The sequence below is a fragment of the Sorex fumeus genome, unplaced genomic scaffold (assembly GCF_029834395.1).
Source record: "Sorex fumeus unplaced genomic scaffold, SorFum_2.1 ptg000095l, whole genome shotgun sequence".
In the NCBI taxonomy this organism is placed as follows: Eukaryota; Metazoa; Chordata; class Mammalia; order Eulipotyphla; family Soricidae; genus Sorex; species Sorex fumeus.
Genome location: NW_026606152.1, coordinates 1,015,026 through 1,029,271, shown reverse-complemented (window position 1 = coordinate 1,029,271; position 14,246 = coordinate 1,015,026). Strand labels below are relative to the sequence as shown.

General features: G+C 68.4%; 1 protein-coding gene across 1 annotated transcript in view; it reads left to right on the top strand.

Annotated features, from left to right (window-relative positions):
* Positions 1 to 12,911, top strand: part of RXRA (retinoid X receptor alpha) — a 34,133-nt gene extending 21,222 nt beyond the window's left edge. The window contains exons 2-10 of the mRNA XM_056132735.1: positions 1,034 to 1,278; positions 3,777 to 3,933; positions 4,008 to 4,187; positions 7,726 to 7,895; positions 8,132 to 8,261; positions 8,584 to 8,716; positions 9,103 to 9,194; positions 9,374 to 9,479; positions 10,880 to 12,911. Coding sequence (XP_055988710.1) covers positions 1,034 to 1,278; positions 3,777 to 3,933; positions 4,008 to 4,187; positions 7,726 to 7,895; positions 8,132 to 8,261; positions 8,584 to 8,716; positions 9,103 to 9,194; positions 9,374 to 9,479; positions 10,880 to 11,027 — 1,361 coding nt within the window. The 3' untranslated portion in view covers positions 11,028 to 12,911. The remainder of the gene's footprint in view (positions 1 to 1,033; positions 1,279 to 3,776; positions 3,934 to 4,007; positions 4,188 to 7,725; positions 7,896 to 8,131; positions 8,262 to 8,583; positions 8,717 to 9,102; positions 9,195 to 9,373; positions 9,480 to 10,879) is intronic.
* Positions 12,912 to 14,246: the final 1,335 nt, after the last annotated feature.

The window sequence follows — 14,246 nt, the reverse complement described above, 5'->3', positions numbered from 1 at the left end:
GCTGCCCGCTCTTGTCTGGGGTGCTGGGGGCGAGCCCTACCGTCACCCCTTGCACCCAGACTTCCGTACAGTTTCAGATGCGCTGGGCGTGGGCAGTGCCGGGGAGCAGGAACCCGGCAGTCTTGTTGGCACCGCTGCGCTGCGGGAGGCCCCATCCTGTGTCCACGGCCGCCTGGAGCCCTCTGCTCCCCACCCCCTCTGGGCGCTCGGCATGGCGGTGGGAGGTGGCGAGAGCCGTGGGGATGCGCGTGGCGCCAAGGTGGAGGGCTGCTGGGGGGGAGGTGTGGGGACGCCAGCAGGACGGGGATGAGAACTCAGTGACATCAGCCACCACAGGTGGATCTGGTGCCCCTACCGGGTGGCCCCTTCCCTGCGACCGCCTCTGGCCAGCCCCTGGGGCTCTGCCTGGGGACCTTGGGGACTCGGATGTGGCGATGCCTTGGGCTGGTCAGTGCCGCCTCAGCCGCAGGTGTCAGGCCGGAATTCTGTCCAGTGGAATGTTTATTCCCGAGTTTGTGGGGTTTGTAGGTGGACAGCATGGGCAATGGTCCCAGGGGAGGGTCTCCACAGCTATCTCGCCCAGGTGGGAGCAGGAGGGGGTGGCTGGGGGCACTCGGAACAGCTGCCTAGAGGGCTCAGACCCCTTCAGTGGTGGAAGTGGGGAGGCGTGGCGGTGGCTGCGTGCTCCTTCCCGCGGACCCCCTGGGCCCCGCGAGCACGCCCTCTGGGTGGGGCGGGTGTAACGAGCGTGGGCCAGGCTTCGGCCAGGCTTCGAGGCCCCAGATGAAAGGGCGGCGTGGGAGGTCCAGCAGCTGCCTGCACACGCGTCGCCACCGCCTCCCGGCAGCCCACACTGGGAAGACCCAGGGAGCGTGGTAGCCCTGGGGCCCAGCTCCCGGGCAGCCGTGGGCACCGGCATTCTCAGCCGTCTCCTGCCCCCCTGTGCTGTCCCCCCCCAGCGGGCGGGGCGCCTTGGGAGCGCCGGGCAGCAGGCGGGCGGGTCCTGACCACCCCACGCGCCCGTGTCTTGCAGACTTCTCCACGCAGGTCAGCTCCTCGTCCCTCGGCTCCCCCACGGCGCGGGGCTCCATGGCCGCCCCCGCCCTGCACCCCTCCCTGGGGCCCGCCATCGGACCCTCGCTCGGCTCCCCGGGACAGCTGCACTCGCCCATCAATGGCATGGGCCCGCCCTTCTCGGTCATCAGCTCCCCCATGGGCCCCCACTCCATGTCGGTGCCCACCACACCCACCCTGGGCTTCGGCACTGGCAGCCCTCAGGTAAGTGCAGGGGCGGGGCCCGGTCGGCGGGGCGGGGCCTGAGCAGTGGGGGCGGGGCCTGAGTGGTGGGGGCGGGACCATGGAGCTGGGTGGTCCTGTGAACCCTCCTGGGGCCTGGTTCCAGGGTTGAAGCCAGGCTGTCCTCCATCTGCTACTTCCCCCCACCCCTGGGGGGGCTCCCTGGCTGCTCCCATGACTCATCTGAGAGTTGGCCACCCCGCAGCCCCATCCTTACCCTCCAACTCAGGGACTTCGTGACCGGGGAGGCACTGTCTGAGGGGATCCGTGTGCCCAGCCCGACTGCACGAGGAGTCAGTATGAGGCCGGGCCATGGGGTGTGCAGGGAGAGGTGCTTCAGGGGACAGGGTGAGCCCGAGGCCCCCGATTCTCGTGTTGGGGTCCAGCCAGCCTGCAGGAGAGCAAGCATCAGGTCCAGCTGTCTCCAAACCCCGGTGCTGTCCCTGCACTCCACTCTCTGCATAGTGGGCCCAGACACGCCGCCCTTGGGTTTGGACTCATGACTGGCCAGGGAGGGGCTGGCAGTGCAGGGACACAGGTCAGTGGTGCCTCTACGGAGCCTCCCTGCCCGCTGCAGACCCCCCAGCCAGAGGCTCTTGGGGGCTCCATGGCAAGGTCGGGCTGAGCAGTGCCCGCTGCTGGCCTTCTAGATGCAGGCCGCCTGTCCCCTGGGGACCAGGACCAGACCACCTCCGGCCCAGTGGGACTCCTGGCTGGCCTCAGGCTTCCCTACCTGTTGTGGGGCCCTTGGACCCTGCTCTTTGGCCTCAGAGCCGCAGCTCGTGGGGAGCAGGTGGAGACTCCAGTGTGGGACCCCAGGGCCTGTAGTGGGGGGCACTGACCCTGTGCTGGGCTTGGCTGCCCTTCCCAGAGGCCTCTGTGCCCCCAGCACCTCCCAGCCCCCCCGCAAGCTGAGGTCAGCTTCTGGCTTTAGTGGTTTGTCTTGGAAACCTGGGGTTCCCCATATTCTTGGGACTGTGGGTGGAGCGGGGGCGAGCGTGCCCCCACCCTCTACCCCCAAACCACAACCGCAAAGACAGTTTCTGGAAGCAGCCTTCTCTGGTTTTGCTGAGGCGGGGGCCGGGCGCGGGCGGGGTTGGGGGGTGCTGGCCTTCTGCCCAGTGCTGCGGTTCTGGCCAGCTTTGCTCCTATGGGCAGCACGTATGCTGGGCCCTGGCTGTGGGCACCAGGTTGTGAGGCCCCTCCGTGGCCGGTGGGGGCCAGGGGGAGCCCCCCGCCTGCCGGGTTGTGTGGCTCGTGAGGCAGGAAGGGTGTGGTGGGGTGGAAGGGGTGAGTGAGCAGTAGGAAGAGGCAGGAAGTGAAATGGATCCCAGGGATGCGAAAGGGGAATCAGAGCCCCGCCCTGGCCCCTTGTCTGCCACTCCCCAGCCTGGCGCCTGGTTTGTCCCCCCCTCCCCCCGATCCAGCACCCTCTCCTGGGGGTCCCCGAGCTCTGTGCCAACCGTTGAGTGTCGGGGGCTCCACAAGGGGCCCTGGTGAGTTTGCCCCCTGCAGCTGCTTCCTGCAGGGCCTCTGCCTCAGTTTACCCAGGGCAAAGGCCTTCCCAGGACTGTGAGACTGGGCAGGTGCCCCCCTGTGGTTAGGGCCACCAGAGAGGAAATGGCAGAGAGGAAATGCCCCAGTTCCTCCGTCGGCGCAGGCGGGTGCAGAGGCCCCGGCCCCGCAGGAAGCTGCACCCCGAGAGCTGGTGCCCAGGGCCAGCCTGCGGGGCCCACCTCCAGGTGTGGGTGGCCAATTCCAGGAACCTTTCCCCTCCAGGAGTGGGTGCTGGGGTCCAGGATGGCTGTCACCCCCCTGTTGGCCGGGCAGTGCCTCCTGCCTGGGGCCCGGCAGCCTGGCCCCTGACTCTCTGCAGCTCTGGGGACCCCCTGAGACTCCAGGCTCTCCCCTGAAGGGCAGCCGTGGCCCTCACCCCCTCAGCAACTGGGGGTATTTGGCTCCGTCACCCAGCGTGCAGGGCTGGTGGGGCAGGGCCCACCGAGCCCCTCTCGCCTGACCTCACCACTGGTGCCCCCCGGCAGGCTAGCACCCTTGGAAGTGTCCTGAAGGGTCAGTCAGGGCTCCTGAGGCCTTGGGCTGTTCCTGCCCAGCAAGGAAGGGAGGCCAGGGCGAGGGTCCCACGGCTGGAGTGGACAGTTCTGCCCATTAGGGATTTGTGGAGTGGGGGGTGGGGCAGTGGAGACAGGCTGGCTGGGGGATAAACGGGAAATGCAGGACTGGGTGATGGGGCTGGGGGGGGGGGGGGTCACCCAGGGAACCAAAAGTGCTGAGTCACGGGTGAGTGTCCCACAGGCAGCAGCACCCGGGCCCTGGGACCCCCCCACCCCTCCCGCAGGCCCGGGGTCCCCACCTCCCCAGCCACGGCGGTGGGTCGTCCGTGGGTTGTGGCGGGCTCCTCCCCGGGGGACAGCGGCGGCTCCTGCCCTTCCCGCCCAGTGACCCCCGCGTCCCCTCCCCAGCTCAGCTCGCCCATGAACCCGGTCAGCAGCAGCAGCAGTGAGGACATCAAGCCGCCGCTGGGCCTCAACGGCGTGCTGAAGGTGCCGGCGCACCCGTCGGGGAGCATGGCCGCCTTCACCAAGCACATCTGCGCCATCTGCGGGGACCGCTCCTCGGGTAGGGCTGGGGCGGGGGCCAGGCGGGCCGGGGGGCCGGGCGGGCCGGGCGCTGACCCCGCCGCTGCCCGCCAGGCAAGCACTACGGCGTGTACAGCTGCGAGGGCTGCAAAGGCTTCTTCAAGCGGACCGTGCGCAAGGACCTCACGTACACGTGCCGCGACAACAAGGACTGTCTGATCGACAAGCGCCAGCGCAACCGCTGCCAGTACTGCCGCTACCAGAAGTGCCTGGCCATGGGCATGAAGCGGGAAGGTGAGCGGCGGGGGGCGGGGCAGGGGCGGGGCCAGCAGATTGTCGGTCGGGGTGTGGGCATGGGGCTGGGTCACCCTGGGTCAGCAAGGGCGGGGGCGGGGTGGGGCGGGGCCAGGTCAGCAGCTCCTTGGGTCCTCAGGGTGTGAGCAGGGCGCTGGGTCAGCCCGGGGCGGGGCCAGGCCAGCAGCGGGTGGGGCCGCAGGGTGTGAGCAGGGGCGGGGCCAGCACGGGGCGGGGCCGGCGGGGTGTGGCCTCTTCTCCAGGCCTCTCGCCCCAGTAGCCCTTGGTTTTCCTGGGGCCCCGTGGTTTTCCGTCTGGTCGTGGGGTGCTCCCTCTGAGGCCAGCAGTGCCGCATCAGTGTGCGCCTTCCAGGGCGCCCCTAATTCCCCCCTTGCCCCCAGTGTCCTCTGGGGGTTCCTGCGTTTCCTGTTAGAGGCCCTCCTCAGGCAGGCGTGCCTCTCATCCCCTCCACCCCCCCCACCTCCCTTCCCCGGCATTTGGGAAGCCCCTGCAGGAGGCAGACTTCGGGAAGCCCTGGAGTTAGGAAAGCCGCTGGGCGCTACCCACTGGAGCTTCCAGCCCCTCCGTCCCAGCTGACTTGGATGAAAGCGAGCCCCCGGGCCAGCTTAGAGTGGGGACCGGCAGCAGAGTGCAGGGAAGCTGAGCCCCCAGGTCCTGCTGTCCAGTGAGTGGGGAACGGTGTTGGGGTGACCAGAGGCTGCCCCGGCCGCCCTCCACTTTTGTCTGACTGCAGCTGCACAGGGTCACGGGGTCACAGAGGCCTCTGGCCTTGGATCCAGTGTGTCCAAGGCACTTCTCCTGATGGGGTGCTCTGAGGCGGGCACATAGCACCGGAGTTAGCCCCATTGCTGGGGTGCAGCCGGGACTTGGGGCTCCTCTGAGGACCCCGTGGTGCAGGCGGAACTGGTCTCGGCCCAAGCCCCCAGCCTGTCTGAGCCCTGACACGTGTCACCGAAGGCCACGCAACTCCGGGCGTCATCACTGATGGGGGCTGCGTGGAGAGCGGACACCTCGGGGGTGGGCGATGGTTTGGGACTGCGCAGACCCCAGAGTGGCCACACTTGGGTGTGGGGGTGTGACTGGCTGTGCCTGACCTGCCACCCTGAGGGACAGAGGGACCTTGCCCAAGACTGAACCCCACCCTGCATCCACACTGACCCCTCGTACAGTCAGAGTGGGGGGCAGCACATACCTGGCTCCTGTAGGCACCCCCCACCGTCACCAAGAAGTGGGATGCAGGGATGGCATTGGGGGTCTCAGGGCTCGGTGCTGCTGGCCCCTCCTGAGCCCTCCTGTGCTGTCTGGGCCCTGTCACGACCCGGGGGTCTCGGTTTCACCCCCTCCCCCGCAGCACCTCTTGCTGTGCGCCCTGGGGTCCAGGCCACGTACTCGGGGGCAAGTGGCCAGAGCCCCAGCTCCCGGCTCCCCTAGGAAGAGGCGTGGGACCCTGGAGAACACTCTGGCTGCAGGGGACCCCTGGCACTGTCCTGGCTGCCGGAGATGCCTGACTGGGCATGGGGCAGTGGAGGGGGGCCAGTATGCCCCACCTGATCAGTGGCTGGGGTGTGGCCCTGCTCTGGCCCAGCCTGGCTCACGCCTGCAGGCCCACCCTGGGCCGTGTAGGCAGTGACCCCCTGGCGCCTTGGACTTGGCCGGGTGTGCTCACGGCAGTGTACCCAGCCGGGGCACCCCACAGGCTGACAGGGTGGGGGTACTGATGGCATCTGGGCCTGCGTGCAGGCAGCCCCGGACTCGTTCGGCTGCATTCCGTGGGCGGGGGGCGGCCGGCTGGGAGACGCCTGGGCACAGCCCTGCACCGGCTGGGCCTGGGCCTGTCTTCTGGGGAGCGTGGCGGCGGGTTGGGGGAGGCAGGCGGTCCCCGGGCTCCTCTGATGGGGAAGCGGGCTGGAGGGGCCACTGCTGTACCCGCCTTCTCTTTGGTCCTCCTCCAGGAGGTCTGTCCTGTCCTTCCTGCCCCATTTCCTTCCTGTCCCCACTTTCTGTCTGTCCCCTTTTTTTCCTGTCCCGTTTCCTTCCTGCCCCATTTCCTTCCTGTCCTGTTTCCTTCCTGCCCTGTTTTCTCCTATTTCCTTCCTGTGCGGGGTTGTGTGTGCAGGTCTGAGCAGTTACTGCACGTTTGCGTGCGTGTGGGACGCTGAGTGCATGCGTTAATTGCATGTGAGGGCACGGGCAGCTGCCACATGCAGGTACCAGGGGTGAGATCTAGGGTGCCACTTTTTGCGCTGAGCTGGAGACATCAGCCCTGTGTGGGCCATGGGCTCGGGGATCCGTTGCCTGTGCCTGAGGGGAGCAGGCTGGGGCCTTGGGAGCCCATCCTTGGGGGCGGGGCCCCTCTGAGCTGGAGTCCAGCACCCCAGTCCATCCCACCCCCCACTTCCTGGGGAGGCAGCAGTGGGCGTCGGCTCAGGGTCTCCTCTGCCCCCGCACCTGGGGACTGGGGGTCCTGGCATGGCAGTCATCAGTCCGTGGCTTCTCGGCCTCTGTGGGCACCGTCTCATTGGCCCTAATGCCCCTCCTGGGGCCCCAGGCTGGCAGGAAGCAGCCCCCTCCCACCCCCCAAACCTGTAACGCTGCTGCCTGGCCAGAGTGCGTCAGACCTGTGGAGTCCTCCACTCCTGCCGGAGGACGGCCCTGTCACCAGCGAGGAGGGCCTGAGGTCCTGCATCGGCACTGCCGTCCTGGGGGGTCCCATGTGGACACTGCCATCCTGGGGGTGCCACACGAGCATGCCATCCTGGGGGGTCCCGTGTGAGCACGGTCGTCCTGGGGGCCTTGGGGCCTCAGTTTCCCTCGCTGTTGAAATGGCAGTTGGTGACATCACAGGCTGCCCAGTGGACAGAGTGGGCCTGGGTCTCCCTGCTCCCAGTGTGTGCCCTGCATGACCGCCGGACAGCGCCGGAGGGGGTGTGTGGGCCTCGCTGGGCAGCTGCATGGTGGCCGGGGGGGAGGAGGGGGCAGATGGGGAGGGTTCCCCAGGCATGTCCTGTTGAGCCGTGTGTGGTCAGCACTGCCCCACCTGTCCACAGCCCAAGATGTCCCGGCGTGGTGTCTGTGAGGAGCTCCGACCCTCAGGGCGGCCCTGCTGTGTGGGTGCGGGGGCATGAAGGGGCTGGGGGGCTGCCCAGGAGCCATGTGAGTTTGGTGGGGGGTGTTCTTGGAGCAGGGGGTCCCTGCCTTCGCTGGGAGAGATGCACAGGCAAGCCCTACCCACTGACCACTGACCCCCGTCAGGGTGGACACCAACCCACATCCCCAGTTCTGTCTCCCCTCTGGCTGTGAGACCTGCCCCCCAGCCACATGCTGGCCCTGGCGTTCCCCGCGGTCTTGGGGCGCCCTCCCCAGGACTGTGTCCTGCAGCTCGGGGGTCTCGGTGTCTGGGGTGGGGGCCGTCTGCTGGGGCCTTGCGCCTCCCTCCCGGTCTCAGGCGCACAGGCTCTAGTGGCGGCCCCCGGGAAGCTGCGTGGAGGCTGACACGCCCGGCCTGTCCCCGTCACAGCCGTGCAGGAGGAGCGGCAGCGTGGCAAGGACCGGAGCGAGAGCGAGGCGGAGTGTAGCAGCAGCGCCAACGAGGACATGCCCGTGGAGAAGATCCTGGAGGCTGAGCTGGCCGTGGAGCCCAAGACCGAGACGTACGTGGAGGCAAACATGGGGCTGAACCCCAGCTCGGTGAGTGCCCGGCCCGCACCCCCAGCCCGCCCCACCGCGTGACCCAGGGGGTGCGGCGGGCCAGGCCGGGCGGCTCCTGTCCGTGCCCCTCCCGCGGGAACCCCACTCTCCCCGCCCCGCCCAACCCGAGGCTCAGTGTCATTGTGGGTGTCTGCAGGGGGTGGCCATGCTGGGGCTCTGGGAGGGGGTAGGCCTGGGCTGTGTCCTCAGCCCGTGCCCTCTGACCCCCTCCCCAGCCCAACGACCCCGTCACCAACATCTGCCAAGCCGCAGATAAGCAGCTCTTCACCCTGGTGGAGTGGGCAAAGCGCGTCCCCCACTTCTCAGAGCTCCCCCTGGACGACCAGGTCATCCTGCTAAGGGCAGGTGAGTTTCCTGGGGGGTGGGGAGCGGGCAGGGGGGCAGCGTTGTCCCCCTAGAGCTGCCCTGGTCCTGGCCAGCCAGGAGGCCGAATGCCCCGGGAAGCACCGGGCCTCTGAGACCCCGGCCTCTGCCCCATCCACACACACGTCCTGGGCAGCCTGTGATGTCACCAACTCCCCCCTGGCCCCCTGAGCCTCGGAGTCGGGGTTCAGCTTCGCCTTGTTGCTGTTGCGCTGGGCAGGAGGGGCGCCTCCTCGGGGACCCCCGGGGGCGGGGTTTCCTGGGCCTGCCCGGCTGGCCGAGACGCACGTGACTGTCCCCGCAGGCTGGAACGAGCTCCTCATCGCCTCCTTCTCCCACCGCTCCATCGCCGTGAAGGACGGCATCCTCCTGGCCACTGGGCTGCATGTGCACCGGAACAGCGCCCACAGCGCGGGGGTGGGCGCCATCTTTGACAGGCGAGCCCCCCGCCCCCCTCGGCCCCCTTACTCTGGAGTAGCACCCACCGTGTCCCCAAGCGTTCTGGCTGGCCCAGGGGTGGAGCCACAGTGGGGGATGTGGGATGGGGTGGGTGCCGTGGGAGGGGTCCCAGGTGTTCCGGGACATGGGCCAGTGGGCACAGGCCCCCTCTGCCAGCCTGCTCACCGCAGCTCCCTGGCGCTGGGAGGTGAGTCTGGGGGTGCTCACGCAGCTGTGAGGTGTAGAAGGCCAGTGACGAGGCGCTGGACAGAGTCCTGGGCAGTGTCCTGCTGAGGGGTCTCCTGAGCCTCCGTGGTCACCTCCCAGTCCACAGATCCCAGAACAAACCACACAGCCTCCCCCTGATGCCTTTTGTCCCTTGCAGGGTGCTCACAGAGCTGGTGTCCAAGATGCGGGACATGCAGATGGACAAGACCGAGCTGGGCTGCCTGCGCGCCATCGTCCTCTTCAACCCAGGTGCCCGTCCCCCCAGCCCCCCCTCCCCTGGCAGTGCGCCTGTGCCCTGGGCATGCCTGAGATCTCTGGGTTGGGGCCAGTGGACTGATCAGGCGTCCTGGGGAGCTAGGGGCGCATGTCAGGCTCACAAACCGGCCCTGCCCAGGCTTCCGCCCTGACTGGCCCCTTGACCCCTGCAGACTCCAAGGGGCTGTCGAACCCCGCCGAGGTGGAGGCGCTGCGGGAGAAGGTGTACGCGTCGCTGGAGGCTTACTGCAAGCAGAAGTATCCCGAGCAGCCTGGCAGGTGTGTTCAGCCCCCAGCCGCCCACACAGTAGGGCTTTGTGTCTACAGCAGGCCTGAGTAGGGGGCCAGTGTCTGAATGACCACGCGGTGCGGGCCCCAGAGAAGCGAGACCCGGCCACTGCCTCCTCTCTGCGCCAGGCCCTCGGTGGGCGGCCTGGAGGGCCTGGGCCCTTGGTGGTCGCACACCCGGCGCCTGCCCTCCAGGGGGCCATCTGCCCGCGCCTGGCACCCGCACGGTTAACCGCCGCCCGCTCCTCCTGCGGCTGGGGTTAGGGGCGGGCGGGCGCCTGTTTTTCCTGGCTTCCCGCTGCAGCCATCCCGCCAGCTCAGCAGAAAAAGGCCCGTCCCTGGCCCCCTTCCAGCCGCGGCGGCCAAGCCAGGGCTGAGCCGCCTGGAACAGAGAAGCTGTTCATGGCCCGGCCACCGCCTCTCCCGCTGGGCGGAGGCCACGTGGGCGGAGGCTGGCAGCACGTGGCCGCGAGGGGGATGTGGACGCCCGGAGGGGACGTGTGGCCGCTCGGCCCGCCCCCACGGCGGTGGCCCCTCCCCCGGCCTCCCCAGAGCCAGCCCGGGCCCTGCCCCTCCTGGTGCCCAGGTGCCTCCCGCAGTGCCAGGATGTGGAGGCTTTACAGGAGGGCTTGTCGGGGCACCAACCTGCTCGCCAGCCCTGCAGAGGCCCCAGCCCGTGGCAGCCAGAGGCGCCTGGGCCCTGCCCCCAGCCCGGCCCTGCCAGTCTGTCCGTGGCCCCCGCTGCCCTGGAGAGCAACCGTGTCCTGACTTGCAGCAGAGCCCCTGCAGGCCCCCCTGCCCGCCCAGCCACAGCCCTACCGCCCCGCCCTCTGCAGCTTCCCGCCTCGCACCACTCGCCCTGCCTCCCCGCTGCCCAGCCCCGCCCCGCCAGCCCTGCGCCCTCTGCCTCCTTTCCTTCCCCTTCCTCTCCTGCGGAGCCCAGCTCCACCCGACTCTGCCTGTCCCTGCCCACTCAGCATTCCCCCCACCCCCGCTCAGCCCCGCCCCTGCCCCCTCTCCCCCGCCCCCCTCCACAACCTCATTTGCCACACTTCACCCAGCCTCATTTGGCCTCGCCCACCCCTCAGCCCTGTCCATGCCGCATTCAGCCACACCCCTCCGCACTCAGCCGCGCCCACCCCACTTAGTCCCGCCCTGCTGCACTTAGCCCCGCCCTCCTCAGTCCCGCCCATACTGCGCTTAGCCACACCCTCATGCAGCCCCTCCATGCTGCACTTAGCCACACCCCTCACTCAGCCCCGCCCTCCTCTTGCGGCCCCGCCCATGCCGTGCTTAGCCCCACCCCGCTCAGCCCCGCCCCGCCCCAGAGGGTCTGCACCATGGAGTCTGGCGCCAGCCCTGGCCGCACTCCTGATGCCCACCTCCCGCAGGTTCGCCAAGCTGCTGCTGCGGCTGCCGGCCCTGCGCTCCATCGGCCTCAAGTGTCTGGAGCACCTGTTCTTCTTCAAGCTCATTGGGGACACACCCATCGACACCTTCCTCATGGAGATGCTGGAGGCCCCCCACCAGATGACCTAGGCCCACCCGCACCTGCCTGGCCTGCGCGGACTTGGTGCAGCCTGGCACGGCGGGGCCCCAGAGATGTGTACCCCACACTGCCTAATCCTACTTGTCTTTGGATGGGGCAGTAGTCTCCGTGGCCTCAGACACCAGAAAGAACTGGGGTGAGACCCCCGCCCGGCCCCCTGACTTCCAGGGGGATCGGAGCTGTGGCAGGCAGGGAGCCGAGCTCCGGGAGGCGTGGTCCTGTTGCTCAGACAGACCCATCTTGGGGGTCTCTAGCTCAACCCACCCAGGCTTAGGGGAGGGGCCTGGCAGGGACCAGTGTCCCTGCAGAAGGCCCCCAGAATGCAAGAGGCACCTCAGGGCAGGCAGGCTCCCCTCTGCATGGGGAGGGAGCACCCCTTTTTTCCAAAGATGACTTGTTGCCTCGCCTCCTGCCAGTGGGAGCGGCAGTGGACCTCTGCGGGTGGGGCACCCCGAGGCGCGGGGGCACTGCCATGTGCTCTGCCACATCCTGGGCTCAGCTCCAGCTCAGCTCTTCACCCAGACCCGCGCCAGCCATCCCACCTGCCTTCCTGGAGTGGAGGCTGCTGGCCACACCCCCAAGGGGCTTCGAGCAACAGGAACGGGGCACGGCCGGCAGCTCCAGAAGGTTCTTCTGATCTGAAGGACCTTGTCTAGAATCCCCGCCAGGGCTGGACGCCCCTTCCACAAGCCCTTTTCCCCAACACCGCCGGCCCCGGGCCCGGCAGCCTGCGCAAGCCCTCGGGCTGCTCGTGGGTGTGGCTGGGCTGCAGGGCTCAGGTCCGATGCCCGTGGCTCTGGCGGCTGTCTTGCCCTCTGCTGTGGTGCGGAGGCTGCGTGGAGGGTCCACTCTGCTCTCAGAGGCCGGTTCTGGCCCCCCGCCCCACCCTGGAGCCCAGGCCGCCCCCACCTGTCTCCAGCTGGGGCAGGGAGGACCCACATCCCGCTCCAGGCTTCAAAGGTTCCCAGCCCCTTCCCTGGCCAGCAGGGCCCAGAGAAGCTTCTGGCAGGGGCATGGCTGGAACTGAGGCTGCTCCCAGCCGCACCCACCATCTCTGGTACCTTCCACACCCTCAGTCCCTGTCCACTGGCCTCTCCTGGGACCCAGGGGAGAAGAGCCCACTTGGGGGGGTTAGCCATTCTCGGCCCGGAGACCACCACAGCTGAAGCCAGGACCCCGCCACTGCCCCCCGGGGTGAAGCCCAGCTCGCCAGCGCCGGGATGTCTCGTCATTGTCGCTGTTCCTGTTTGGTGGGACAATCTTTCATTGCCTAAAGATAGTGCTGATGTCAGCCCGCTAGCCACCGCGTGGCGCCGCCCACCCTGGCCCGTCCAGCTCCCCAGAGGACTCGGGCTGATGGCGGGTAGTCAGCCGATGTCCCCATCGAGAGCTGGGGTGCGACCTGCTGCCACCCCCGCGGCGACAGCCACACCCACTCACCGACGTTTCATGTTTATTTTCAATCAAGACTTCTCCCGTTTCCTATGAATTTGCTTCGTGTAAGCAAGGACCTAAGGACCCTTCTTTGGTGAGCCCCGGTCCCAGTGACCATCTCGAGACCTGGAGACGCATCTATTTTCAGATGCTGGGAGCAGCCGGGGGGCTGGGTGGGGCCAAGCGCGCACCAGGGGGTACACGCGGGAGCCGGGAGCTAAAGCATCGGGAAAGGTAGAAAATCTATTTTTGTACAAATGTAATTTTATCCTCCTGTATACGTGGATGTGGCGGGAGGGTGGGGCTTCTCCGGTTTCTGCTTCCTGGCAGCGGAGCTCGGGCCGGCTCCCCCCTCAGCCCGTGTCCAGCTTCACGCACGGCCCAGGGACGTCGGTGTTAGCGGCGCGGGAACGTGGAGAAACAAACCCGAGCGTTTCACAGCCTTGTCTCCCGGCCTCTCATTTGTTCGCCGTTGCTGTGGGGCTCGGGCGGACCTGCTGCATGGGGCCAGTGCTGGGCAGCGGGGACTGGGGTGTGGCCCTCCCTGGGTGCCTTGTGGCTTCTCGGGGGTTGCCCCGTACAAGCGTTGGCATGTGAGACACCCTGGGGGTGTGGCACTGGGGTCCCCCATATGTCTAGACACCCCCTCAGTGGGACTACTCCCGTAGTCCCTCCTGGTCCCACCCCACACCCGTCCAGGACATCTGGGCTCCCAGACCCCTGTCCCTGCTGTTGGGGCCTCAGTAGTGACTGGCAGGCGGGAGCCCTCGGGCAGAATGTGCCCAGGGGCCTCCTGCGTCTGTCCCCACTCTGTGAGTTTCCTGGCCCCAGCCGGCCCCAGGGGAGGGGAGAAGACTCAGGAGCCCCAACCCCCCAGCGCGGCCCCCGCAGGGGCCAGCTGCCACAAAGCTCCCGGTCAGCCCCAGGAAGGAGGCCCTGGCGCCCCCACCCACCACAGCTCCGGGGTCCCCTGCCTAACTGTCCTCCAGGGTGGCCAGGCCTGTCAGTTCCCAAGAGTAAGGTCAGCCGTGGGCTCCAGGCATCCCCCAGTGCTGGGGCGCGGGACATGGGGAGACGCGGGCCACCTTGGGGCCTCACCCAGTGGCCAGGCCCCGGTCCAGTGGGCCAGCTGCAGTCGCCAGCTTCTATGGTGAGGGGCTGCACCATGGCGGCTCTGGCTAGTGTCTTGCAGCCCCGGCATGCGCTGCTGCGCATGTCCTGGGCCACAAACGCCCGACGGGCACCAGGACGGGCCTGACCAGTGCACTGGGGCCCCGGGTCAGCCCTGCCATCTGTGAGGCGTGTGGCCAGGGCGGGGTGCAGTGGGGTGGGGCACCCTAAAGGGGCCTTGGTCCCAGGGGTGGTGGGACACAGATGGTGACCTCAGGCACGAAGGGCTGGAGCAGCGGCAGCGAGGGGGTCCCTGGGGGTTCAGTGGTCCCAGCAGGGACTCTTCTGTGTGGGCGGGGCAGCTGCCACCATCACTGGCCTCTGGGCTCAGGGCTGAGGATGTCCCAGCCCAAATGCTGCCCTTGCCCGCCTCCAGCAAGCAGTACCCCCTGCTGCCCGCAGAGCCCATGGGGGCTTGGGACCAGGAAGCCACCACCCAGCCGGCAAGCGGGCAGCGCGGGAGTCAGCGCCCAGCTGCAGTGTAGCACTGCCCCCTGCTGGCGGTGCCGGGCAGAGGCACTGGTTCTTCCAGGGGAGTGGTGAGGGGGGGGCTGAAATTCTGCCCCACGCCACCCTCATCTGAGCCCACCATGCACCCCGGCACC